Below are 27315 nucleotides of genomic sequence, written 5' to 3' on the forward strand. Positions count from 1 at the left end.
CCGGAGAACCCGAGAGTAGTTAGCACTAGAAGGATGGAGTCATAATATGGATCAATTTCAACTCATTTTGGGGGCAAGTAAGGCCTTTAAAAAAGGAATGATATGCTTAGTGGCTTAATACTTACTAAATTGGTCAAAATTTGGCGTGGAAGCTTACATGCTGCCCCAGAGGAGGTAAGTTATGGTGCAGAGCAGATGTATCTGTGTAGGTGTGTTTTATTGCTCTTGTCATTTTAAAATATACTCTGAATATTGTCTCACATTTCCTCAATCCATTAAAATGTTCTGTGAAAAGAAACGAAAGAATGGATGGGAGGGAAGAGAAGGAAGGAAAGAAAAACCGGAAGGAAGAAAGTTAATCTCTTCACCCCCTCCCAGTCTTGTTCCCCCACTGTCTCCATCTCTGCTTTCGCTGTGGCTCTGTTCCCTTCCCAGCTCCCTCTATTTCCCACAACCCTGAAGGCCAGCCGACAGGGGTTTACATTTTGAACACCCGTGCGTGGCTGCCGGAGCTGGGCATGCTCAAACGCCCAGGACTGGCTTTTTTCAGCTTCCAACTTTGGCAGCTCTCCCACCCGCACCCCGAAGGGGCAGGTCCGCACAGATCCCTTGGTGTGAGTAAGCGGGAAGAAATTATCCCACTCTCGCGGAGGAAGCGAGGTAGGGGAGCCAGCTGGGCAGTTCAACGTTCCGGGGGCGCTTCCAAGGGCCGCGCGCGAGGGCGCCGGGCCCTGGGGGCTGCGCAGAGCCGGGGTCCGCGGATGCGCGGGCGCGCGCGCTCGTCCAAGGGGGCGCTGTCCGAGGGCACGTGCGCGGGAGCGCGCCCGGGGAGTGGTCGCGGAGTGGCTGGCTGGCTGGCTGGCTTGCTGGCGGGCGGGGCGGGTAGGGGCGGGGCCGCGGCGGCGCGCGGACGCGGAGCTCCGCCGGGCTTCTTGAGGCTGCGGCGCGGCCACCAGCTGGAGGGCGGCGGACGTTGTATCCAGAGCCCGAAAACCTGGGACTTGGGGGACGCTGAGGGACGCAGGAGTGGAACCTGGCCGCGAGGAAGATCCGCGCGGTGCAGCTCGCTGCTTAGCAGACGGCGCTTTCCTCGCTCCATTTAGGAAGCGGGTGGGGGTGGTTCGTGGCCAGCGTCGGGAGGTATTCGAACGCCCGCGTCCGGAAAGAAAGAATTCACCTGTGTTTGAAGGCAGCGCGCCGGACGTGGAGGGAGCGGCGGCGAGCTCTCGCTTCTGGCACAATGGGCTGTACGCTGAGCGCCGAGGACAAGGCGGCGGTGGAGCGGAGTAAGATGATCGACCGGAACCTCCGCGAGGATGGCGAGAAGGCGGCGCGCGAGGTCAAGCTGCTGCTGCTCGGTGAGGGCGGCCGGGCGCGTCCCGGGGGGCCCTAGGGTCGGGCGGATTGCTGGGCGCGGCGCCCCGCGGTGGCCGCTGCGGGCCCCTTGCGTTTGGAAACCCAGAGGGGACGTGTCTGAGCGGCCAAGAGCGCGACTTGGAGCGGTGGGGATGGTTTCCGGGCGAGAGCGGGGCTGGTGCGGTGCAGAGCCGAGGCGGGTGCTCCTTTCCCTGGTCTCCTGCTGCCCTCCTCCCTCCTCCCTGTCCAGTGAGAACCCGCCGGCCCTGGGCTGGCTCTTTACCTCACTCACAGGCGTTGGTGTGGACCCCGCGAGGAGCCGAGGAACGGGTCGCGAGTAAATGCTGTTTAAGTTAGCTCAGCCTTCTGAAGATGAAGGGGCATTCGCGGCACACACACACACACACACACACACCGCCACCTCCACCCCTCCCCCCCCCCGAAAACCCTTCTTATGGGATGTCGTATCGCGGTTGTGGTTTTCCCGTGTCAAGCGTGCCACGTTTTGTGATATTAGTGCATCTTTTGTGGGGTTCCGTGGGATTGAAATGTGTCTTTCCTGTTAACTTCCTGTGGCGACACAGTAAGTGTTAAAGGAGCACAGATTATATTTACCTTGCCTAAGGAAGTAGGCTATGCTGGATGCTTGATTTTTTTATTACTGTGGAGACATGGAAACCATCAAAGTTGGGTAACGTTTGCTCTGGTAGTAGGTAAGACAGATACTCGAGCGGAGAAAACCTATGTGAAAGGTGCGAGAGGGTCACGCGGAAAACAGTTCTCTCCCAGCTGCCACGGTTTCTGATGAATGAGCTTTGCCAGGTACACGCCAGGCTTTTATTTGTTCTTAGTATTGTTCTCATGGTGAAACGCTATGTGGAGGTCTTTTCCAGGTTTTTGAAAGGAGGGACCAAAAAAGGAGTAAGCCAGGGTTTTGACTGAAGGATACCTTAGGAAAATATTAACAGCATAAGACTTGTACATCTATGAGTTAAGATTTTCTTTTGTTTGCTGCCCCCCCCCCCCGCGTCCACCACACATACACACACTATAGCTATTTATTAGGTAGGTGAAAGATTTCTTAGAATCTTCATCTGCAATTCCAACGATTGCTTTTGTTTTATAACAGTTATAATAAAAGAGAAATATTGCACAGACCTATTTTCAGTAAGCTTCTGTTTCATTGGTTTAATGACTGCAGGAAAAATGGTGGGTTTTTTTTCTCCATTACTAGTAGGCTTAGAAGCAGCAAACTTGGCATGACTAAAAGTAATAATGATCTGAGTCATTTTGCTAACAAACTGTGAAATAACTTTGCATTTTAAAGACCTGGGTGGCTTTCTTCACCCTTGCCACCAACACAAATCTTTCTCAGTAAATACTCTCCCTAAGTTTTTACCTTAATAAGAAATAATGTATTCTGCCTAGGTCAGTGTATTTTTAGCGTATTGAACATAGAAGAGATGCACCTTGATGTGGAAACATGTAGATATTCCTCTTAGGAAGTGGATGTGTTTGAGACAAACATGAAACAAAAGGAAGATTACAAAGTTCTTGGAGTTTCTGCACTCCTGCTCTGATGTATTCTTTTAGTGTATTTCGGTGTGACTCTAGTTTGAGCCAGCCATCCACCATGTTTAAAGCAACTGAAAAAAATGAGTCCTCTGGTGGTGTTTTAGGCTTTAATTAGATGTCTATTAGAGAGCGATGGACTAGGATAAAAGGTCAGAGGAGTTGGTTTTTGCTTATTTTGAGAAGAGATCAGTGTTTCTTAACTTTAGCACCATTGGCATTTGAGGCAGGATAATTCTTTGTTGTGCAGGCTGTCTTGTTCATCGTAGGATGTTTAGCATTGTAGGGTGTTCTTTGGCCTTTACCCATTAGATGCCAGTAACAGCCCCCTCAGCCTTTGATCCTTGAAAAATGTCTCCAAGATAGTCCCCAAAGTCCCCAACCTCCAATGAGAGCCTAGATTAACAGGGTTGAATGTATAATATAGAAGTCAAAGTTGTATCTCTACAACCAGCTATAGTGAGAGTTATGAGAAAAGTGTAGCAGAGTCATGATTTTCGGAAGAAACTGAGATTTTTGTTTTTCTATACCAGTAACATTAGAAAGATTTCAAAATGATTTTTTTTAAAAATCTTGAGGTAACTGAGTTCCTTCAGCTGTCTTTTCTAGCTTTGGTGTTTTGCTTTTCCCTACATCTCTCTCTGTAGAAATCCTCTAGCACCCCTGCCTTATTGGCCCAGCTGTCCCTCCCCTTCCTCCTTAGGTCTTACCCCTACTCTACCCTTTTGCCGCAGGGTCCCGGCACTCTAGTTCCTATAAACAAAATGCTGGCTTATTTCATAAATGTTATTCTTGGAATGTTTCAAAACATTTTTCTTTCCCAATTTGTCTTTAGCAGTGAAGTTCTGACCTTTGGTTCGTTTTTGAATGTTTAAAGTCATATGTGTAAGCAGCTCCATGAAATAATTCCATATAAAACAACTGAATCAACTAGAAATATAAAATGATTTCTAGGTAATCTATAACCACTGTCACTCCATTTATAAAAGGTCATCTTCTTCAATTATTTTGTTTTCTTTTTTTTCATCAAATGAATTTTTTCCATTTAAGACAAAAAGCCTCCAAAGATAAATAGTTCATTATATTGCATTTTTTCTTAAGGCATTTATGCATTGTGTTTTAGACATCTGGGTTGAGAGATGCAGGTATGAGGTGAACATCATTAGTAAAAAAAAATGGTACTGTCTGTTACAATTAAAACATTTTTTTTTTTTTTAATCAGACATATTTCACTGTCCTTATTAGGAGCAGTGAATCAGGCTTTAAAAAAGAGAGGACCTAATCTAATCACTGACCTAAAGAAAATTAGGACAAGGTTTGGGTGATTCAGGTCTTTAGGTTAGTTTTCAGGCATTGGTATTAGAATAATAATACTAAATAGTGGAACTTGTTTTTATAATCAAAGTTTTCTTTCCATCATAGATGGCTCATTGTCTCAGGGGAAACTTTTTTTTGTTGTCATACCTTTGAGGAGGTTGCAATTTATCATTTTTTAAATGGCAGCATGATTAGGCTTTGCTGTTTTTTCAGTGAGACTATATTGTACATACGAGCACTTACTGAATATTATTTTATTATAATTTTCAAAGATGTAAAGGGTTATATGAAAGTAAAATTTTCATTTACATAAGTTATTTTAGTCTAAAGGTGAGTTTTAATTCTTTACTCTGCCTCATTATTCTCATCCTCACAGACAAAAATCCACACCCTCTTTCTTTTGCTTGTTTTAAATATTATAGGTTGAGTGAAAATGAGGCGAAGGAATAAGATCTCTACTACTTAGTGAATTTTTTCCATTGCTACCAGCAAGCAGCTATTTGAGAAGCTACATCATTAATCTTTTTTGTTAAACCCTGTGAACTTGCTGTGTGACTTCCTTAGTTGAGAAATTCTGGCGTTGCAGGATTTTGGATTTTGCATTGCTTTCGCTGTTTCTTTAGCGTTGGCTCAGGATCCTAAGTGTCAGAAAACCCATTTCCTTGAATAAATGGACCTGATATTTCAACATGGGTTATGTGCTTCTCTCTCCTCACCTGCCTTAAGAACAGTTACTTTGATAGACACTGCAGGTGACATTAACGAGTGTTTTGAAAAGGCTGATTTTTCTGTATCTTACGTTTTTCATTCTTAAAATTTATAGTTCAAGTTCTCTGATGCCTCTGGCAGCTTAATTCCAGAAGGCTTCTGGTCTTTTGCTTCTAGGCTGCTCTTCTATCATGCAAATTCCTGGCTCTGAAACTTTGTTGATTTCTCCATTGCCTGTGCAATAAAAACTTTCTTCTGGACCTTGCTTCCCTCTATCCTTGTGCTCTTTTCCTCAGGGCACCCTCCTCCTCCAGACAGGAACAGTGGGCATATGGTGAAGCATATTGCACTCTGGTTTCTAGTGTTGTTTAGGCTTGTGCCCTGTTTTGCTACTAGTGTGAGCACTTCAGGGGCAGAATCATTATAAGTTGTACTTGTATCCATCCCTAACAACCTTTAACTTTTTCATGTGCTTAATTAGTTCCTAATTATGTTAATATCTTGTGTAGAATTAGGACTTCCCTAGAATACAAGCCACATACTTTGCCATTCTCAGTGTTAATGGGAATAAATGACTACCTAGCCAAACAGAGTAGACAAAAAAGGAATAACAACAGTATATGGTGACCAAAATAAGCACATGGTATCTAAAAGCAGATTGTTTGGTTTAAGAATACTTTTCCACTTTTGTGAGAACTTTTCACAGTCCTTATATTATTTGGTAAAATAGAGAAAATGACAGCAAATATTCATTGGAGGAAGGTCTGCTATGTTGCAGTTGTAGTGTTCTTTCTTAATTTTTTTTTCTTTTTTCAAGATCTCATTTTCTAATCTTTATTACTGGCCTATTTTAACTATAAATAAAGACCATGAGTCTTGTTAAATTTGTCAGTGATAGGAAATACAATGCCTGTGTTAGAGAATTTAATAGAAGATATTAGGAAACATAATGCCTATCTTATAGAGTTAGTGGGAGATGTTATTGAAACCTGAGAAAGATTCCTATAATTTTTTAAACAAAAAGTGAACATCCAACCATAATCTTAATGTTTTTGTTATGCATGTGTTGGCCTTGGAAAGTTCAAGCTACCACAAATTCCCATGGGAGGACCTGAATGTATTTGTTGCACTTCTAGGTCACATATTTCTTGGTCACATGTTTTGGCATGCAGTTACCCAATGTGTGACTTCCCGTAGTGTGACATTGGTGAAGCTCAGATCCCAGATGGCATTTGAGCTGTATGAACTAAGGTCAACAGCACCTAATCTTGTAGTGCTGAGGCTGCCTCTGTCATGACTTGTTAAATACTAATTAAAAGCGTTAGCAGAAATAGCGCAAAATAATTTTAAAGTGAACGTTCGTTACCATAAACTTAGTGGTTTAAAACAATGTAAAATTATTAACTTTACATTCCTGGTGGTCAGAAATTCAGAATGGGTTTCACCAGGCTAGAATCAGGAGGTCAGCAGGGCTAATTTTCCTTTAGAGGTCCCAGTGGAGAATCCATTTATTTGTCTTTTCCAGCTTCCATCTAGAGGCTACCTGCTTTCATTGGCTCATGGGACCTTTTTTCATCTTCACAACCCCAGTGGCTGGTAGTCTTTCCATGTAGCATTGCTCTCGGAAGCCTCCTTCACTTAAAGGACCCTGTGATTACATTGGCCCCACCTGGATAATTCAGGGAACAGCCTCATCTCAAGATCCTTGTCTTAACCACATCTACACAGTTTCTTTTGCCATGTAGGATGGCGTGTTCACAGGTGCCAGGGATTGGGACATGGGCATCTTTGGGAGCTATTACTCCGCCTCCCATAGTCTTCCCTTTGGCTGCTGAAGATGCACGTGCATCTTGCCTGCAAAATGCATTTACCAAATTCCACCATCTGCCAAAGTCTCAACCCATTGCTCTATCAACACAATGTCCAAAATCTCATCCAAATCTCACAATCTAACTCAGGTATGGGTGAGATTCTCAGTGTAATTCATCCTGGGACAAAATTCCTCTCTACCTGTGATCCTGTACAGCTTGGAAACATGTCATGTGCTCCTATAGTACAGCAGTGGAGCAAGCACAGGGTATCAGTTATAGACAAACCTGTTTGAAAAGAAAGTGGAATGAAAAAAGGAGTCATCGGTCCCTTGAGCTTCTCAAACTACATTAGGTTTCAGAGCCTGGGAATAATCCTCTGTGATCCTGTTCCACCTTCTGGGAGCTGGACTCCGCCCTTCCTTTTTAATGAAAGGTAACACAGGTCTGCCGCTGAGTCATTTTATCAGCCCGTTTCTTGCCTGTGGAATTATTGTGACCTGACAGCATTCTTCCATTTCGGACTCCCTTAATTTATCTTTCTTCTTTCCCATTTTACTGTAACCACAAGAAAGAAAACAGCTTGCACCTTGAACAAAACCAGTTTACTTAGAAATCTCCTTATCTAAATATTCAAGTTTATAGCTTGTAAGTTCTGTTTTCCACATAACCACAGGACATAATTCGCTTAAGCTTTCTGCTGTGAGGTGACAGGGATCCCCTTTCTGCTCGTTTATAATAACATGTTCCTCCTTTCCATCCAAGTCCTCGCCAGCAGCACATTTAATGTCCATATGTCTATTAGCAGACTGTTCATGACAGTGAAAATATTTTCTGAGATCACGTATGTTTCCTCCAACATATACTTATGTAGGTGTTAAAATTTGTATTTCTACTGTGTCAGGCAATTTAGGCTTTTTCTGTCTTATTCCTCAGAATTTTAGCCTCTGCCCATTGCCTGATTCCAAAGCCATTTCTACAGTTTTAGTACTTTTTTGCAGCAGCACCCCACTTCTAGATATCCTTAACATCTCATGTATAACTTTGGGGCATACAGAATGATTGTAATTTTATTTTCTCAGTCCTTTGCAATTTATGTGACTATTATCATAACAGCAAAATCACCAGTTTCTAGTGCTCCATATGAACCCATGGTTAGTTAGTATTTCACTGCAGTAAGTTAAAGAATAAGACTTTTTTTTTTTTTTTTTTTTTTTTGGTATGCCTCCTCATCAGTGAAGTTTTTCTTGACCATCTAGTCTAAATTTATCTTCCTTCTCCTCCCTGCCTAATTACACCATTTTGAAATCATCTTGTGCATTTACTTTTTTTTATTGTCTGTTGCACCTCTCTGTGGGATTGGTTTCCTCTGAGCATGAATCCCGTCTGACATGTTTATCACCTAATAGCGCAGAGTAGTCCTTCCATAAATGTTGATTAAATGAATGACTGGTTACATTATTGAACATTAATTTTGACTAGTAATCTTTTAAAGTGAAAAAGTTGATATATTTTCTTGTGCATTGGGCAATTTTTAAAAAAATTTTTTTTATATTTTATTTTTGAGAGAGAGAGTGCAAGTGGGGGAAGGGCAGAGAGTGAGGGAGAGAAAGAATCTGAAGCAGGCTCTAGGCTCCTAGCTGTCAGCACAGAGCCTGATGCGGGGCTGGAACTCACAGACTGCGAGATTATGACCTGAGCTGAAGTCAGACGCTTAACCAACTGAACCACCCAGGTGCCCCTGCATTGGGCAATTTTCGTGAGTTTGGGCCCAATGTATGCTCTTTTATTTTTTTAATATCTTGCTGGTTAGAGTAACTAAAACCTACTGCATTATTACTCACTTCTAAAACCTGGAATTAATTTGAGGTACCTAATTCTTGTTGCAGGATCAGGAAAATATTATAACTCTTGGTAAATTAGGTGTAGAGTGAAATGTGATTTTTATATTTGTGTATTCTGGACAGTATTTTCAGCAGGATTGTTGCATTGCTGTTTCACATGTTATTCGAATACTTTCTTAAAATGCATGCAGTCATTCAACAAGGCATCAAATGTGTTCTCTGAGTCCTATCTACCACTGCAGGACAATGTGATTGTAACTTTGGCTTTCTGGAGCCAGCAGGGTGCTCAGAAATGGACCACAGTCTGTTCTTCATGTCTTGCCTGTCCTCATGTGGCAAGAATCATCATTGGTGACATTTTGCAAAGTGCATTCTATATTTTTGGTGTTGAGTTATGCCTTGGGTTTACCAAATCCTTAAGAAAATTTACAGTCTAATTCTTCAGAATGGCAAATAGGGAAGAAAGAAATGGTATAATAATAGATACTGGGGGAGGTGAGCTTTAATGGGGTCTTCATTGTTGACGTTGTGGGATGCGGGGTGGAGGTCACATATCTGTCAGAAATTACTGTGGTTATAAATCTGTTCATTTCTATGCATTTCTGAGGTTATTTTTTTAAATCATGATTGGCTGTAAGCGGTTTATTGTATAGTAACCTGCATTCTGGAAGAGCCTTTGCTATCTATAAGTTTTCTTACATTCCCCCACATAGAAGGACTTCTGGTCTTCTGAGGTTTATTTAGCTCTGTCCAGAGACTTTCTACACGGGGAAAGGCAGTTGACCTAGGACTCTGGCAGTAAAATGTTCTCCTTGAGATCTTGGACATGTTATCCCAATTCTTTAAGGTTTAGTTTTCTTTTCCATAAATTCCAGATGATAAATGTACCTACCTCATAGGGGTTGAGGGCACAATAAACTAAAGCATCCAGAGTTCTCAGACTTGTACATGGTGCAGAAGTTCTCAATAAATATAAGCTGTTATGATAAATACTTTAGAGCCTCTTTGGGGTCAGCCCTCCCTCTCGGCCTCCTTGCAGTTTGATCCACTTATGGTCATAGACATTAAATCCTTTTGTTGGCTCCTCTTAGCAAGGGGTATGTATATAGGGAAGACATAAGGAAGTATAAAATGAATCTTTTTTAAAAAGTTTATTTATTTTGAGAGAGCACACACTCACAGGGGGAGCAGAGAGAGAGAATCCCAAGCAGGCTTCACGCTGTCAGCCCAGAGCCCAGGGGCTCCACCCCACAAACATGATCATGACCTGAGCCAGAATGAAGAGTTGGACACCCAATCCGCTAAGCCTAAAATCAATTTTGCTGCCCCTAAAATCAATTTTGGTATCTAGTTTTTGATCCTACTATGGCTCCCTTGTGGGGCTTGACTTTATGTTAATAGTTCCCCATTGGGAATAGACCAGGTAAATACATGTGTTATGTTAGGAATTCTAGAGAGTGGATTTTAAGTAATGGGAAAACTTTATAAATGATTTAAAAGTAATTTTGTTCTCCTTTTTATTACCCATTTTTAGAACAAATGGAGTAATTTCCTGCAAACTTTCCTTTTATCTTTCTTGAAAATAAAACAAGGCTGTTAGTATAAGTTATGAAACATTATTTGAGTTGACTCAAATGAATGTGCCATTTCTCAGGGGAATTTACGATTACTTCCCACAAATTTAAAAACCTTTTGAAACTTTCTGCACTGATGACTCAAATTCCTAATAAAACTCCAAAATTATCATGAATTTACTTTTAAGAAAAGCATCTCTTGAAAAGTGGTAGTAACCCTGATAAACAATGAAGCATTGAATCTGTGGTAGTATTTATCTCTTTTAATAATATTTCAAAGGAGTCTTCTTAAGACTTAGTATTGAATTAACTTGGTGACATTTGCCTTTCTGTTTACTTTGCCTTTCGAAGGCACAGTCCAAATTCTTTTCTAGTAATTTATTTACCTAATCTTTATTGTATTTTTGTTTGCTTGGGCACATGTCTTTTATTTGACAGCCTTTCATGATACTTAAGAAGCATGGGACCTGTGAGTAAACTGCATTTAAGATCAGTGTAATAGGAATTAGAAGATAACTGTCTTGTTATTGGTAGTTCTGAAGTTAACCTAATTTCATGAGTTACATTTATTTCTAGTGCAATTAAAAATTGATCTACCGAGTTTTCACAAACTGAGCAGTGTTATCAGCAACAAGATGAAGAATTATATGCAAGAGATGTTCTGTGACTGTAATAAGTCATCAGTCTGGTCAGTTAAGTTGCTGGAACTGATGAGATGATTCTCCTTGGAACCAGTGCTGTGCACCTGCTTCCACTCGTTCGTCCTCTCTTGCTTCCCAGAACCTTCTTCTGCCCACCCTGGTTCTCTCTGCTATCTTCACATTTCTCCAAAGACTCCTGCGTCCTCATCCATAAACACTGTCAGATCATGCCCAGCATTAAAAGTAATGAAATCTAAGCAGAAGTATCCACACTCTCCTTAAATCATTTTTAATTCCTCATTTTTCACCTAAACATTTTAAAATGTTAGGCTGCATTCCCATTTTTACTTTTTCACTTTCCTTTTGCTATTTAAATTGCTTTTTATTTTAAAATTGTGGACTCTTTCAATTATATAGAAGTATTGAGAAATAAAATGGGCACTCACATAACTCACACAAATATATATTTTTTACAGAGAGCTTATGGTTGATCTCTGTCTTCTGGATTTTCTTCTATAATTAGGTCAGGCTTCTCATTGTAACTTCCTATCTCTTACTTTGTCTCCATTTTTTTTCTTTATCTCCTTATCTTTTTATGTTACTTATATATCATTTTACTTCACTTTTATCCATTTAGCCATAACCTCATCTGACTTTTAACATATTGAATTTTTAATTTTATTAGTAATATTTGTATTTCTAGAAACCATTTTTAATCTTTTGGAAATAGTTTATTCTATTCTTATATTTTCCACCTTTTTTAAGAAGCCACTTTCATCATTCTGTACTTTTATAGTCTCTTTGTGAAAAATTTATTATTTAAAATTCTTAAGGTTCAGATACTTGTAGTGTCTTGACTATTTTACAGTAGGTAGATTGTATCCTCTAGTAATTTTTTATTATGAGCGTATATTAATGAGCACATTGTCTGCATGAATCCTGTGCACCCTGGTATCGTGGCTTGAGAGTAGGGGGCAGGTTTACTTCAAATATACCTTATTAACACAATATTCCAAAGCTGAAGGTGTCATCTCTCACCCACTTAATCACTTTCTTCTTCTCCCTGTTTCCTTTATTTTAGTTGGTGGCAAGAAATCAAGAGATCCTTGATTCCTTATTTGCTTTCACACCCAGGTAGTCCAAAGCTCCATTGAGTTTGTTTTCTAAATATTCCACTTATTTTCCTGTCTTGGTTTTTATCATCCGGCAACAGTGAACTTATGGTTTCGCTTCATTCCTGTGCAGTTTTGTTTGTGTGTTTGTTTTTGCCTCCCTCTACCCTTTACTCATGTGGTCTCTGCTTAGGATGAGAGGTATGTGATTATGTGATTGTGTGTGCATGTGTGCGTGTGCATGTATGGTGGGTTGCGTCTCCCAGTACTGCTGTGGAGATCCTCATTAACTCCCATTGTGTCCCTGTCCCTGGCAGTCAGATTTTTTTCTTGCCTGCTAGCATCCACTGCTTATTGGTTTATTATGTCTCATTTTGTTCACAGCCAGGGTCATCTCCCCTTCTGTCTTGGCCCTCCTTTGTGTCTCATGGGTATGGTTTTTCCTGGGCAACCCTTTGCTGCAGAGCCAATACTGGTAGCCAGACTCTTGGCTACCTTGAGTGCTCTGCCTTCTCTGGTCACACCCAGCACGTGGAAAATCATGTCCTATCAGTGTTGCCGATATGCTGCGAAGAGATGAGCTCAGGTGTTCCCTCTACTCAGCTGCACTTCTCCACTAGGCTGCTTGGATGTGTTCCTGCCTAGGTGACTTTCTTCTCTTAGGATCCCAAATAGGCCCCTCTGCCGTTAGCAGTCTCTTCATCTTCTCTGACATACTGTTCACCTCTGAAACTATGGCTCAAAGAGGGATATCAAGATACAAGTGACTCTCTGCCTTTCTTATCTGTAGTTGCCTTCAGCAATTGCCACTGTGCCACTGAGCCACTGATTGCCCTGTGGCTGCCAGGCTTACAGTCTCTGCCATGTGATGCCTGCAAAGTAAGCCACTTGTACTCCTCTGTTTTCATCTGATGGCTTTAATACAACCTGTCTGCCTCCTCTCCCATTATTCACGTAAATGCAGAGGAGAAAAAAGGAAACACATCAGTAATTTTCAAAATATTTCTCACATTACTTTCTCCGTTGTTCTTTACATTAATGCTCTGAAGTTAGGTTTTTATCACACTTGTCTTTATTGTATGCTCTTGCTGGACCACATATGTTCACCTTATTTTCATAAAGCAACTCTTCTTAGATTTAAACTTTAATATGCATAAAAAAATAAGTTGGAATCTTTTAAAATGTGGATTTTCATTCTAGATGTGGGATGGGGCCTGAGATTCTACGTTTCTCACAGGCCCTTGGGGGCTGCCTTTGCCAATCCCCAGTCCAGTCCATGCCTCGGGAAGCAGAGTCCTAGAGGGGGTGATTCTCCTGGATGATTCCGTTTATCCATTGCATAAGCATTTTTCACGATTTATCCCATCTTTGCCACCTTCATGAAATCTCCCTTAACCTCATCTGTAAAGTTTCTAAAACAGTGTTTTGCACAAAGTAAGTGCTCACTGTAATTTATACACTTGCATGTCTGTACATGTGCATATGTGAAGCCTATCACACTTAGTAGTTAAGCTTTTATGTTACTCTGGAATGGTTTTTTAATAGAGCATTTTGAGAAAAACTATTTGATATTATCTTGCATGGAAACATGTGCTTCCTGGAGAGTGATCATAAAGTATAATTAGTCATAATGAATCTTCTATGTATTTAGCCATATTTTTTAAAGTGAATTTCTTCTTTTAGTGATAGGATTTTTCAGGTCAGGTTGAATGTGACCTTACAAATATGTTTTTATGAACACTCTCATCTGGTAATGTCCATGATGAAATTCCTTTCTCAGAAGTAAATAAAGGGTGATTGCAAACTCTGGGAAAGTTTATAGTCATTGGTCTTGAAATAATCATACTATTTTTACATAACCTCAATTAATCTAATCTAAACCTAATCTAGCCGCATATACAACATGATGTCCATTCCCTTTAAAAGGCAATTCTGATCTTAGACACTATTCTTTACATTAATATTTACTGGCAAGTATTACAAAATATGTAACATTTTGTGATTAAATATAGCATAAATGATTTACACTTTTTTCATTTTGCTGGTTAGGCTCCGCTGTTAAGTAAGTTATGACACTTGGTTCTTATGAAACATGTAAATTCATTCAACAGATGTTTATAGAATGCCAACTCTGTGGCCTGCATTGTCTAAGTATCTGGAAATGGAACAATGTTTGGGAAGCCGATATTAACTCAAGTAGAGAAAACATTCTTTAAGTGTTTTAACCATAAGATGAAAGCAATACTCTTACTTTGACTTGTTTACTTACAATTTTAAGTATTTAAAACATGGGTTCTGGGTTTCTTTTCTCTCTCATTTGTCATACTGTGCCTTTGTAGTAGATCGTTTCAACTTTGTTTTGGATGATTGCATTTATACACAGGTTGAATTTTACTGCTTTTTGCCAAAAGCTATTCAAAAACTTACAGAGCAAAGAATAAGTAAGAAACTCCAAAGTAATTTACATTGTAAACCTGGTGATGATGCTTAGAATTTTGGAACTAACTTCTTAAAAAGTTATCAACCAACAGTGTGGCCCATGGTACACATCTGAGATAACTTAAACTCTAGTATCAAATGTAAGCAGTATAAAAAGTTCTGAAAAATAGAACACTCTTAACAGACTCTTAACAGTGGCTATCTTTGGAGAACCAGTCAACAGAACCTTTGCTTTATAATTCATAGACTGTGTAGATTTTTGAATTATATTTGGGTGCATGTGGATGTTTTTGTTCATCAGTAAGAAAATGTTATTTTTTATTTTTATTTTTTAAGTTTTTTTTTCAACGTTTATTTATTTTTGGGACAGAGAGAGACAGAGCATGAACGGGGGAGGGGCAGAGAGAGAGGGAGACACAGAATCGGAAACAGGCTCCAGGCTCTGAGCCATCAGCCCAGAGCCTGACGCGGGGCTCGAACTCACGGACCACGAGATCGTGACCTGGCTGAAGTCGGACGCTTAACCGACTGCGCCACCCAGGCGCCCCGAAAATATTATTTTTTAAAAAAAGGTAGAAACTATAAGCATCAGACTGAGTCTTTCAGATAAAAAACTCATTTTTATATTTTTCTGAATAAAAGTAGAAAATGCTTTATAGTTTTTGTAGAATGAATCCATATACGTGGGGGACTCAGTTGAGATCTCAACTTTAATATTTTCAGAATTGCATGATATTCTAGAAATCATTTGGCATAATGGTTTGTGTGGATTTTTGAAAGTTAAGATTAGTTATTTAGATTTATGATAGTTTTAACCATTAAATATTATGTGGATAAGTTTGCAACAGGGTATTCAGTGCATTTGATAGAACATTTTGAGTAAGAATATAGAGATGTCACTTACTTGTCATGTATTTCCTATGTATGTGGTCTGTGATTTAAGAAAGGTTGGTTTTTAATAATGTATCATTTCCATTTGGGGCATTTTCCAAGTTTAATTTACTGTTAAGATTCTAAAGCTTGATATGTGAGTGCCTTAAATTGAAGCATTCAACCAGAGCATTTCTGTTGTTATAGTAATATTCTGAATGTGTTTCTTCTACTAATAATGGATTATGTGGTATAGATCCAAGATTGTTTCATATTTTAATGCAATAGTAGTGTGATAACCTCAGTATAGAGCCTTCATGAAAGATGCGTTCTGCAACTTCCTTGGGCATAAAATATTCATAAAGTGTTTTTCTTCCTATTTATCTTTGTTTCTCTTATTTTATATTTAATATTCATATATTATTCTCTTATAAAAATGGCATCTGTGCTGGTAGATAAAGTAAACATTGGCATGGTGAGTGTGTGAAGAGTACTTCTGTTTATAGGCAAGGCTTTTTATGTGCTAGGAACAGGTACTCCTCAGGCTAGCTCCAGCAAAGAACATATTATGACACAGACAGCTCAGAGGATACCCAAGGCTGAAACTTTAAAGCTGGTGGGTTGGGAACCAAGACTGTGCCTTTGGCTTTGGAGCTGCGTGGCATTGCAGTGGTGTCCTTCCAGCCTTCTGGTTTCCACACACTGTAAGCTTTATGCTCAGTTTATACCACTCACTGCCTCAAACTCTCATTTAGTTTTCCAAAATCAGACAGCTTTGATCTGCTCATCTCACCTTTTATCCCCAGCTATGGAGCCCTTGGACTACCTTTTGGTCAAATACTCAATCCTCTCTGGTCCAGGGACCTGTGGTAGGGGAACAGTTCAGAATCATGGAGCCTGCTCCTCAGAAAGCCAAGGAAAGGACTGTTAGGTTCTGTTTAAACAAACAAACAAACAAACAAACAAGTTTGGTGTTCCTTCCTTTGTACATCTAGTATCAAAAAATAATTTATTACCTTCTAAACAACAAAGAAGTGGCTTTTTCACCAGACTGTTCATCACCAATGGCACATATGTTCACTGTCTCACATGTTTTGTGTTGTTTAGTCTTGAGACTTACATGAGATGTTACTAATATCTCTAAGTTGAAAATCTGCAGTTATATACAGCATTATTTTATTATAGGAAGAAAATACAGGCATTGTTCTCTTGTGTTCTCGTTTCTAATTATTTTTGAAGGCTGACTAAGTATTGCATGTGTTTTTTGAACATTTGGGAAAATAAACATTTGAGTAAGCTTCTTTTCTGTATGCGTTTTGACATGATAGTGTATATGTATATAGCTGTATATTTTTTTGGCTTGTATAGTTACTTATCATTAAATAGCGCCTGTGTATTCTCATGTTTAGTGTCTACATAGTAATCCGTCTTATAGATGTGCCATAATTTATTGAGTCACACTAATGTTAAAAATTGAGGTCTTCCAGCTTTATAATCAGATATGCCATGATGACCATATTTTGTGCATATATCTTTGCCTATATTCCTGATTATTTCCTAAGATTAGTGGCTTAGAATGTTTGAACTGTTTTTAGACTTACGATATGTACAGCTAGATTGCTTTCCCCACATGTTCCATTTTCCACCCCTGCAGGTGGCATGTGAGGCTGCTGTTTCGTCTTACCCTCATTAGCATTGAGGGTTCTTGTAATTATCTGTACTAAACTGGTGAGTAAAAATGCTTCACATTGTTACTTTAATCTGCAATCTGGAATTTGCTGAGGGGTGGTGGAAGGACTGTTCTAAAGAAGTGAGTCTGGTCCGTTTTAAGATTCATCAGAACCTGTCCTGTGATACTTTGCATATTTGTTGCATATTATTTCCCCAGTTGTGTGCTTCTTGATTTTGTAACTTTTGGACATACATTCCTTGTTTTACTTCAAGTTCAGTAAGAAGATTTAGAATTGCTTGAATTGTTGGCTCTGTATCTGTGCCTTGAGTGATTTTGACAAACGACATTTTTGTGTTCGTTATATATGCCTTTTGAATATAAAACCTGCGAACTTTTCTCATCAGTAGTAGAGAAGATCTTCTTAAACAAGAAGGGAAAAATGCAAACTGTAGTAGACAAAATTGATTCATCCATGGTAACTTTGATGAAATAGGTACCATAAACAAAATGGAGCAAAAGCATACTATGTACCACCTATTATGATGGAAATGCAAATTAAAATGACATGCATTTTACACCTGTCAGAATCAGACAACACCAAATGCCGACTGGGATAACTTTAATATACTATTGGGTGGGAACAGCGGTTGCTAGAACCATTTTGGGTAAAAATACATATCCCTTGGATGTAATAATCCCACACACAGGTATAGACTCCAGAGAATGTGTTGTATTTTACCAAGAAAAATGTTTCCTGCAATATTGCTAGTAGTAGCAAAATTTTGAAATACCTAAATTATTTACCATCAGGTGTGATTAAATGAGAATGAATAAATACATGTTGAACATTAAATACTATATACAATTACGCAAATTAAATACTAGAGAAAATGAATGTGTGATAAATCTCATTGACATTGTTAAATACGCAGTTTGCAAGAATAGTATGTTCTGTGACACATTCACATGAAGTTAAAAAATCTTCAAAACTGTTTCATGGTTATGTTTGTAGGTAGAGCAAATATAGCAAAAGTATAAGGAAATGCCTGGCGAGGCTACACATCAAATTGAGTGAGAGTGTTGGTTATTTTGAAGAAGGGAAAAAGGGAGGTAGAAGAGGGAGAGGTATCCAGGGTGTTGTAATGTTTTAATTCTTAATTTTTTTTAATGTTTGTTTATTTTTGAGACCGACAGAAAAAGAGTGCCAGTGGGGAGGGGCAGAAAGAGAGGGAGAGACAGAATTAAGAGTAGGCTCCAGGCTCTGGACTGATAGCACAGAGCCCATGTGGGGCTTGAACCCACGAACTGTGATATCATGGCCTGAGTCAAAGTTGGACACTTAACCAACTAAGCCACCCAGGAGCCCCCTGTAATGTTTTAATTCTTAAGCAGCGTGCTGAATGCACACGTTTGTTCTCTTATTTTCTGGATACTTTTGTATGACTGAAGTATTTCATAAGTAAACAGAAGTTTTGTTATTGTAGGCTAAATCATGTCAATTTTGGCATCATCTTTTTCTGTGCTCCCACATCTGGTTATTTCCCAACCCTGTTTACTCTCATTTCCATTGCCTTGTTCATCATCCCCTGCCTTCTATTTTCACATAAATTAATCTGCTATAATACCCTCCTACCTGGTCATCCTACCTCCACACTTTCCGCCCTTCATTCTAAATTAGTCCTCCTGAATGACAGCTTTGATCTTATCAGTAATTTCTCAGAAGTCTTTAGTAGTTGTGATTATTTACAGAGTATCACCTTGTTTATTAGTATGGTATTCAAGAGCTTCTTTGTTTAGGCTTCCACCCTGCCTTTCCATATTTCCTGTGACTGTCCCTTGGCAATTTCTGAGTATGTCTCATGCTTTCCCATCTTGATACCCTTGCTCCTGCTGTTCTTTCTAGGAATACCTTTCCATCCTTACCAGTTTCCAGTCCTGCCCACTTATGAGCAGAGTTTGGGACCGCGTTTATCACAGTTGAATAATATCTGGGTCTTTAATAAAGAGGAAGCACTTCTTACAGATTCCTAATACTGATTTACGTTTATTGCAGTATCAAATAGATACAATTATGCAATACAATTATGCAATATGTATAAAAATCATACATATCTAACTTCTAAGCACTCACAAAGCCAAAAATATTACAAACAAAAGCACAAACTATACAGTTCTTATGAACTTTACTTTTTCTGTGCTGATTGTGATATGAATGAAGTATTGACTGCTTTTGCATTTGGCATGCCTATACTACCAAATCCCACACGATGTCTCAATTCTCTCCTCCACTTTCTGTAATTGAGCTGTTGCAAAACCCTCATTCCTGTGGTGCTCCCACCTTCCTTGGAATAAATGCCTCATTGAAAAATCATCTGTGAGTATCATGAATCATAAGGCTCAGTAGTGTTCCTACCATGTAGCCTGATTTTATACATGAGGAAAATATCTCTGGACCTTAATGCAGATATCATTCAGTAAATATTACTATGGGCTATGTCAGGTGTGTGGATCCAAACATGACTCAAACGTGGGTCCTGTCCTCAAGGAGTTTAGTGGCAAAATAAAACAAAAGGAATCATTATTCGTGGGAGGAATAAATTCTGGGGGTGGGCTTTGAACTTATAAGGGGAGGCACAGTTTCAAGGTCAGAGCTGTTAACTATTCAGCCCTTCAGCTATTCAAGGGCACAAATAAGAATATTAAGTTGAAATGTTTGTATTGAGTTGATTACTTTTATATTTATGTTCTTCATTCTCCTTTCATTGCTCTTCTCATTTCTTTTTTCATGGACCCTGTTTCTTCATTTTTTTAGAAGGAGGTAGGGAATATTAATGTCATACTGCAAGGTAGGAAATTGTGGCTTAGATAGATAGTAATTTGCCCAAGGTTATGTGACTGGTAAGTGGCCAGGCTAGGTCTTGTCTGTCTCATCTCCTCATCAAATTCCAGGTTCTTAACTCTCTTGGTATTTGTCAAGTACTTTCTTAGGCTTACATCTAAAGTAAGCTCCCATCCTTATGTTATTAAGTGGGCTTTTGCATCTGTGAAAATAAATGGATTTTTTTAAGGGAAGAATAACTCCTACCTATACATTAAAATAGTGTCAGTGTTTCATTTTAAAAAAAATTTTTTTTTTCAACGTTTATTTATTTTTGGGACAGAGAGAGACAGAGCATGAACGGAGGAGGGGCAGAGAGAGAGGGAGACACAGAATCGGAAACAGGCTCCAGGCTCTGAGCCATCAGCCCAGAGCCCGACGCGGGGCTCGAACTCACGGACCGCGAGATCGTGACCTGGCTGAAGTCGGACGCTTAACCGACTGCGCCACCCAGGTGCCCCAGTGTTTCATTTTTTAAAAATGAGAGAAACCAATTTCAAGGTACAATCTGGGCTTAGTATAGATTCGATCTTTTCTCTTACATCTTCTTTATGTAGGGTGGAAGTATTTCAAGTGAAAAATGAAATATGTATATTTTAAAAATACATGTACAATGAAATATCCTGAATCTTTGAAGAAAGAGTTAATTGTACTTACCAACTGTATTCACCAAAGAATAAATGTGGATCATTATATTTTAGAAAGACCTTTTTTGTGTCAATTACTTGAGCCCATTAACCAAAGTAGCTAAAATATTATATGCTACAATGTGAAAATAACCCTGTCATTGATAAGCTGGCCCCACCCAGCATGATGATGACAGAGACTCTACGTGGGAAGATTACATTAGACATGACAAGCTTGATTAATTTATCTGTTCATTTTAATTTTGCATCCTTTTTTCTTTGATATAGGCATAATATACAGTTTTACATCCCTGGTTTAAGTTTTTTATTTTTTAATTTTATTTTTACAGTTTATTTTGATAGAGAGCGCATGTGCACATACGAGCAGGGAAGGAGCAGAAAGAAAATCCCAGGCGGGCTCCACACTGTCAGTGTGGAGCCTGATGAGGGGCTTAAACCCACAAACCTTGAGGTGATGGCCTGAGCCTAAATCAAGAGTTGGCTGTCTAACCAACTGAGCCACCCAGGTGTCCCGCTGGTTTAAGGTTTTGATTATAATATCTGTATCTTAAAAATTGGGAAGCTGTAGTTAATGCTTGTATAGTATTTTTCTAATAACTTTGGAAGTATATTTGAATACTGATATGTCTAATTATCAAATTGAAGTTAAGACGATTTCCCTTTCTACAGGTTAACCAGGAATATGTTGGGAGTAGTTTTGCTCTGATATAATTGAAGAAAAAGAGTGAGATGGTTAATAACTCAGAGATGCCTGGGATAGATCGTTCCACCCAAACTGCTAAAATATAATAAACGTACAAAGGAGTGCTTCTGGTCAGCTTATTTTGAGGGTTCATATTAGTTAATGGTCTTATCCTGAAACAGAACCCTGGGTACTTTACTTAGAAACTACAAAAACAAAAACAAAAAACAAAAGAAAAAGAGTTTTTGTGCCATGGGAAAGAAGGAGAAGAAAGAAAAATTAGTGAAATGAAAATACTTACTTTCCTTGCATTTAGAAAATTATTTAGTTTTATTAATCTTCTTTTGTGACATCTGTTCTGTTTCCTGTACTGTAATTCCTAGGAAGATTTCATGCAGCCAAACTACATAATTTTTTATGGAAATCTGGTTTATATACTCATTAAACTGATTTTTTTTTTTTTTAGGAAAGCAATAAAGAGGTATACCTTTATTTGATATTTTTATTATTATAATGTCTTGTGTTTATTTGAGTTCAGGATTGTAAATGTTTTGTTAAGGGTGTGTTTTTAAGCACCTGTAAAAATATGGCAAATTTTATATTTGGTATAGTTATGGTAAACTAGGATTGAACTCAGTGCATAGGGACTTCAGAAATAAAGCTTTAATCTTTCCCAAACTCTCAGGAGTTTGTCCTGGAAAGAATGGCAGAGTTGGGGTAATAGAGCTTGATTCTGTTAACTCTAATGTATGTTATTTTCCAGACTGATATTATCTGGGGCATTCATTTTCATTTATTTAGGTTTTTTTTTTTTTAACGTTTATGTGTGTGTGTGTGAGAGAGAGAGAGCGCGCGCGCGAGAGAGAGCGAGCGAGCAGGGGAGAGGCAGAGAGTGGGAGACACAGAATCGAAGCAGGCTCTAGGCTCTGAGCTGTTAGCATACAGAGCTCGAACTCATGAGCCATGAGAGCATGACCTGAGCTGAAGTCTGATGCTTAACCAAATGAGCCACCCAGGTGCCCCTAGGGCATTAATTTTTTATTTGGATAAATACGCTTCTACCATAGTTTATATTCTTTACTAGAGTAGCTTTATTTAGGTTTATAGTTCAATTGCTACATAATTGTTTAGGATTGTTTTCTTTACGGTAAAGCAAATGATGGGTATGTTTTACAGTTGAGAGAAGACTTAAAACCTCTTGAAAATGGTATTTTCTCTGAGTTGGAAGAACTTAGAAAGATTTCAGTTACTGAAACTAGAGCTTTGACCTCAGCATTAGCTTTCTGGGCTGTGCTCCAGAATTATATGTAGGGTCTAATTATGAAAGACTTGGATTTATAGTTTATTAGGCCACAGATACAGTATTTTTAAAAATAAGTTATCTTTATAAAATATAGTTTTATCTTTAGTGAGAAATATTACTGCAGCAAAAATACGTGTCACATATAAAAAATGAAGTCATAGATCAGTTATTCTTTATAACATTGTAACATGCTTTTGAAAATTTATTTTTATATGGATTATCTATAAATGTATTTCTACCCAAAGTGCAGAGATTTTTCAAAATTATTGACTCAATAAGTAGGATTATGAAACTTTTCAATTATTAAGATTTCTTTGGTAAAAAGAAAATTTAATGCTTTGAGTCTCCTTGCATGAATAAGAACAAACCATTCAGGGTTGCTATTAATCAAACAAATAAATTGTTTTGATTTTTTGGATATTTAAGTCGTAACTGAATTGTTTTTTCTTACATAGAAATGGAAACAAAATTTCCTTTGATAGTGTTGCCAATTTAAGTTTCGAATTCTGTATTTCTACCAGACAATACATGTATAAAGTGTAAAAATGAATTTTGGGCGGGGTGTGTGTGTGCCAAGTCTATGATAAAGGTTTTCATGATTTCAGAATTTGGTTGTTGGAAGTACTGTTTTTGTTTTGAAATCACATGATTTCATCAAGGTTAGACAAAAACTACATGCTTATCTTCTTTGAATATATTTTATGTAGTCTAGTTTTCAAGACTTTGCACTCTTAGTCATTAAGGTGTCAAAGTCAGTGAGTAGGCTGGTGTCTTTATTACTAAAGATCAGTGATTATAATTGAGGTTTTGAAATTTTAAGTAGCAATGGCATTCCAGAAGGAATGATAACAGAGCTATGTAGTTAGATGTTTAAGAAAAAAAATTTCACCGTGTCACTGAGTAGACTATTAGCTAATGTATGTATGAGCAGGCAATTCTGTTGGAGCTTATCCTTAGCCATCTTTTAACAAATACTGTTGGAGCAGGCCTTAGTTGTTGAGAATGCCATGTTGATTTGCATAATTCTCCCAAACACTTTTCCCCTGTCTTAAATACATATGTTATATTCTGTAAGCACATATTGCATGCTTATCACATGCCATGTATCCTGTTGGAAGAAGTGAAAGCAAGGAAAGAGAAAGTTCTTGTACCCTGGATCTAGTGGTGAGTGAGGGATTTAAGATATCCTCTGTAAGGTGAAATAAATACCCAAGCATATATTATAAGTACACTTATTCCATATCAACATAATAAAGGCCGTTTACACAGCTAACACTGTACTTAGTGGTGAAAAGCTGAAATGAAAGCTTTTTTTTCCTAAGATCATAAGACAAGGGTGCCCACTCTTCCCACTTTTATTCAACATTGTATTGAAGTCCTAGCCAGAGCAATGAGGCAGGAAAAAGAAAGAAAAGGCATCAGATTAGAAAGGAAGAAATAAAACTCACTATTGTAGATGACCTGATATTATATATAGAAAACTCCATTAAATAAGTATTACAACTAATAAGCAAATTCAGTAAAGTTGCAGGATAAAAAATCAACTTAAAAAATAATCTTTTACATTTCTCTATACTAATGATGAACTATCAAGAGAGATAATTTAATAGAACAATCCCTTTTACAATTGCATCAAAAAGGATGAAATACCTAGGAATAACTTTAACCAAGGAAATGAAAGACCCATATATTGAAAAGTATTGGACGTTAATGAAAAAAATTGAAAGGATACAAATAAGTAGGTATTCTGTCCTCATGGAATTGTAAGACTTGATATTGGTAAAGTATCCATATGACCCAAGGCAATCTACAGATTCAGTGCAATTCCTATCAAATTTCCAATGGCATTTTTCACAGAACTAGAACAAATAATCTTAAAATTTGTATGGAAGCGCAAAAGACCCCAAATAGCCAGTGATGCTGAGAAAGGAGGACAAAGCTAGAGATACCATGTTGCCTAATTTCCAACTATTTGCAAAGCCATAGTCATCAAAACAATATGGTATCGGCATAAAAACAGACACGTAAATCAGTTGGAACAGGATAGAGAGCCCAGAGATAAACCCACACATAATGATTTATGATAAAAGGAACTGAAAACATACAATGAAAAAAGGCCAGTCTCTTCAATAAGTGGTGCTGGGAATATTGGGCAGTCACATACAAAACAAACTGGAGCACTGTCTTATATATAAAAATTAATTCAAAATGGATTAACGACTTGAACCTAAGACATAAAACCCCCAGAAGAAAATTTAGGTGAAAGGTCTTGGTGATAATTATAAGTTTATTTTTGAGAGAGACACAGACAGCATGAGCAGGGGAGTGGCAGAGAGGGAGAGAGAGAATCACAGGCAGGCACAAGCCTGCGCATCAGGCTTGAATTCATGAAATTTTGAGATCATAACCAGAGCTGAGCCAAAACCAAGAGTTGGACATTCAACCGACTGAGCCACCCATGAGCCTTGGTGATAATTTTTTGAATCTGACACCAAAAGCAAAAGTAAACAAATAAGACTACATCAAGCTAAAAAGCCTCTGCACAGCAAAGGAAACCATCAACGAAATGAAAAGGCAGCTTAATGAATGGGAGAAAATATATGCAAACCAAATATCTGATAAGGTGCTGAGATGCAGAATCCATAAAGAACTCTTACAACTCAGTAGCAGAAAACAAACAAGCTGATTAAAAAATGGGCAAAGAATCTGAACATTTTTCCAAAGAAGACATACAGATCTTTAACAGGTAGTTGAAAAGACACTGTGCATCACTAGTCATTAGGAGAATACAAATTACAACCACAACATGTCACCTCACACGAGTCAGAATGGCTAGTATCAAAAAGATTAGAAATGGGGCGCCTGGGTGGCGCAGTCGGTTGAGCGTCCGACTTCAGCCAGGTCACGATCTCGCGGTCCGTGAGTTCAAGCCCCGCGTCAGACTCTGGGCTGATGGCTTGGAGCCTGTCTCCGATTCTATGTCTCCCTCTCTCTCTGCCCCTCCCCCATTCATGCTCTGTCTCTCTCTGTCCCCAAAAAAATAAATAAACGTTGAAAAAAAAATTAAAAAAAAAAAAAGATTAGAAATAACAACTGTTGGCAAGTATGTGGAGGAAAAGGGCCCTTTGTGTATTTTTGGTAGGAATGTAAATTGATGTAGTCTCTACAGAAAATAGTACGGGGGTTCCTCAAAAAATAAAAATAGAACTACCATATGATCCAGCAATTCTACTTTTGAGTATTTATCCCAGTAAAATGAAAATACTCAGATACATGCACACCCCCATATTCATTGCAGCATTATTTACGATGGCCAAAATATGGGAACAATTTAAATGTCCATCAGTGGCTGAAGAAAGAAACTGTGATATACAGACAAACACATACTGAATATTACTAATGCATAAAAAAAAGAATGAAATTTTGCCATTTGGGCAACATGGATGGACTTTGAGGGTATTATGCTAAGAGGTAAATCAGAGAAAGACCAATGCCATGTGATTTCTCTTATTTGTAGAATCTAAAAATCAATCAGCCAACCAATCAACTTACCAAGCAACTAAACTCTTAGATACAGATGACAGATTGGTGGTTGTCAGTGTGGGGAGGGGAGAGATGGGTAAACCGTTTTTGTTTTTTTTAAATTTAAATAAATTGAATTAAAAACACAAGAGAATGGGTAGATTTTAAAAAAAAGCTGAGAAAGGGTAAAAAGACAATAATCAAGTTACATAAATTAAACATTGTGTTATATGCTGTTAGATTATGTGGAGAAAAATGAAGCAGGAATGGCAGATAAGTTATTGGAGCCAGGGGTTGAAGTATTAAATATATTGTTGAGTTACTCCAAGGTAACATTGGAACAAATACCTTAAAAGAGATGATGGAATAAATTACACAAGTCACTGGGATAAAAGTTCCAAGGATTAGAAACCACGAGTGTCAAGGCCCTAATGTGGAATATGCCAGGTGTGTTTAGGAATAAATAGTGAGGAGACCGTTATGGTTTGAATGGATCCAACCAGGGGGAAATAGGGCATTGGATGTAAGTGAAAGCCTACATTAGAAGAAAAAGGTTTCTTTTTAAATAAAGATTAAAACTCTTCACCTGAATTACCTGTGAAGCCCTGAAAAGCATTAAAATTCTAAGTTTCCTTATATTACATAATCACTAAACCTTCGCTCAGTGCTATTGATTTCTCCCCCACCCAAATATTTTTATTTTTAAAAAAATTTCTTGGCTAATTAATACTCAGGGATTAGATGTTTAGAAACTCAACTCTCTTACTTATTTTAGGTGGAAATAGATTGGATAATCTAAGTATAGTATTGAATTAATTTGGCTTTCTGGAAGTCCATTAAATCCATGGTGGTTTGTTTTAGAAAATCAAATATACATTGTTTTCATATTTCCATAGCCCTGTATGTATGTATGTGCTGTATGTCCATCTCAAATTCCTTTATGAAATTATCATAGATTATAAAGGCTAGTAGGTAAAGGACAGAGAAAATAAAGATAACTCTGGAGAACTTCTTGAGAATGAAGTTGAAATTTCTTTTAAGGTATCAAACATTTGAATAACCACCACCCACTGGGGAACTTTCTTCTTACTCAGAACTGAAAGAGGTATTTATTTCAGTTGAAAACCTATAGAGTTCCCTGAAGAGAAACTCAAGTTGTAGGGTAAACCTAGACTGTTAAACTTTTTGAGTAACTTTTATGCACAGACTAAAATCACTAAAAAAATCCAAAAACTGCTTAACTCTGAAGGAGAGCATTGAGTACTGATATTAAATAATTTGTCTAATTTGAAACTCTTAATGATGGGTTTACATGCTTATCAGTCTGCTAATATTTAACAGTGTTTCTAAATACTAAATTTTTCTTTGCC

At 38.2% G+C, this 27315-nt stretch overlaps 1 protein-coding gene across 2 annotated transcripts in view; it reads left to right on the plus strand.

Moving 5' to 3' along the window:
- Window positions 1-376: 376 nt before the first annotated feature.
- The window catches only part of GNAI1 (G protein subunit alpha i1), an 85679-nt gene continuing 58740 nt past the window's right edge, over window positions 377-27315 (plus strand). The window contains exons 1-2 of one of the 2 annotated variants that reach the window (XM_045494612.1): window positions 377-660; window positions 1190-1358. In XM_045494612.1, coding sequence (XP_045350568.1) covers window positions 1241-1358 — 118 coding nt within the window. In that variant the 5' untranslated portion in view covers window positions 377-660; window positions 1190-1240. Of the gene's footprint in view, window positions 1359-27315 lie in introns of both variants that reach the window. The other variant, XM_045494611.1, reaches the window with a different exon arrangement.

The sequence above is a fragment of the Leopardus geoffroyi genome, chromosome A2, assembly GCF_018350155.1.
Source record: "Leopardus geoffroyi isolate Oge1 chromosome A2, O.geoffroyi_Oge1_pat1.0, whole genome shotgun sequence".
Lineage (NCBI taxonomy): Eukaryota > Metazoa > Chordata > Mammalia > Carnivora > Felidae > Leopardus > Leopardus geoffroyi.